Source organism: Guillardia theta (genome assembly GCF_000315625.1).
Source record: "Guillardia theta CCMP2712 unplaced genomic scaffold GUITHscaffold_37, whole genome shotgun sequence".
Lineage (NCBI taxonomy): Eukaryota > Cryptophyceae > Pyrenomonadales > Geminigeraceae > Guillardia > Guillardia theta.
In genome coordinates this window covers 153,648-155,350 of record NW_005434637.1, presented here as the reverse complement: position 1 = coordinate 155,350, position 1,703 = coordinate 153,648, and the positions used below count along the sequence as shown (strand labels likewise).

Below are 1,703 nucleotides of genomic sequence, written 5' to 3'. Positions count from 1 at the left end.
ACAGTCACAAAGGAGGGAGGGCGGTGACGGGCTGTACTTGAACATCACGAGCATCAAGAACAGGTCAGAGGAATGGGAGGGGAGGGGAGAGAGAGGAGGAGGAGATGACTTTGAAGGGCAGGTATGACAGGAGGTACGATCTTCGAGCTTGCGGAGGGTATCGGGACCTGTGCATATGTGTTGAGGTGCGACAAGCAAGAGGGAGAGAGAGGAGAAACGGGGGGGCGGGAAGGGAGGGGACGAGAGGAGAAAGGAAAGGAGGGACTTGGCGGGAAGCGGAAGAGGAGGGGAGAGAAGAGGGAACCGGAGGAGGAGGGGAGAGGGAGTGACTGGAGGAGGGCAGGTAGGATGGACGGTCAACGCTAAGAACGGCTCATGCACTTTCATCCCGCTTAAGCAATGGGACGAGACACTCAACCTGCGACGACACATCTGCGAGGTCCAGGTCGATGGCGGGAGGGGGTGAGAGGAGGAGAGGGGGTGACAAGGGGTGGCAGGTGCTGCTAGAGGAGATGTACACCGTGAAGCAGCATGTGCACAAGGAGTACGTGAACTTCCGCAATGTGCTATGTCAGTAAGATGTCAGCTTGAGTCTGGGGAATAAAGTTATGTTGCTTTAAGGCTCTTGAGATACTTACAGTGTTGCTGGGTCAGGGTGAATGGCTCAATGTTTAGTGTAGAGCAACGCGTTATGCTTGTCTGTATCGTTAGGGTTCAGCTGAGTTGTTCCTTCCTGCCGTTCTACATTCTATCGGTGGCTTCAAGGGATCATAGAAAGAGTTGCAGGCTGAACATCATTCCTGTGATCTCCTTACATATGGTTTGGTCGTGATGTCTCAGGTCATGCAGGGCTCGTCAAGATGCCAGTCCGCGGGCCAGCATGGCAGAAGAGGCCTCCAGACCCCTACCGCTATCCTTCCTCCCGCGGCACAAGCACAAGACTCGAGCATCGATCTCTGGCGGAGGCTCGGTTGGTCACGTGCTTGCTGCTGGTCCTCAGGGACTGAGCCGTCACTAGAAGAGCGGCGCCGGACGTGCATGAGAGTCCTTTCACATCATGCCATGGCAGGGTTCCGGCTATTGACTTGTAGGGGACCATCCTACCCACCCCCCTCCAACTTCTCGACCAGCTACTTTTAACTTTCTGACCCACCCCAGAGGGGCGAGGAAAGAGGACCCCACCCCCTTCTGCCCTGTCCGTTGTAATGATGTGTAACAACAAGCTTGGTTGACGATGTTACTAAAACCAGTTTTAGTGAGCCTATTTTAAAAGTAAGTTGTTTGTTTTTAAAATATATATATCGAGTTAATAGGTCAGCCCCCGCACCCCACCCCATCCAATCAGGCCCCACCCCACCCAATGAAGTGAAACCCCTCCCTGATTCACACTGAGGACCCCCTTTGAAGCACCTACAAGAGCCACACCACCCACCCTACCATCTCTTTATCCCCCAGAACGTCTCCTCCTCCATTCCTCACTCCTCCCCCTCTCTACTTCACCTCCTTGCTCTAACATCCCTTCACCCTCCCTCCTCCCCACCCTCCCCAATCTTTCCATTATCTACATCCTCCACATCCTTCACGCCGCGTTCTCTCTCTCCCTCCCTCCTTGCCCTGCTCTCCTCTACCCTTCCTTGTCCGCCTCGGCTTCCTCCAACATCCCCTTGTCTTCGTCCCCTCCCATCTTCCGCATCTTCCTTGCC

At 54.7% G+C, this 1,703-nt stretch overlaps 1 protein-coding gene across 1 annotated transcript in view; it reads left to right on the top strand.

Moving 5' to 3' along the window:
• Nucleotides 1–578, top strand: part of GUITHDRAFT_109016 (hypothetical protein) — a gene marked incomplete at both ends in the record, with an annotated part of 1,040 nt that extends 462 nt beyond the window's left edge. Inside the window, 4 exons of the mRNA XM_005831896.1 lie at nt 5–63; nt 122–185; nt 344–445; nt 498–578. Of these exons, the coding sequence (XP_005831953.1) occupies nt 5–63; nt 122–185; nt 344–445; nt 498–578 (306 nt within the window). The remainder of the gene's footprint in view (nt 1–4; nt 64–121; nt 186–343; nt 446–497) is intronic.
• Between the last annotated feature and the right edge of the window lie 1,125 nt (nt 579–1,703).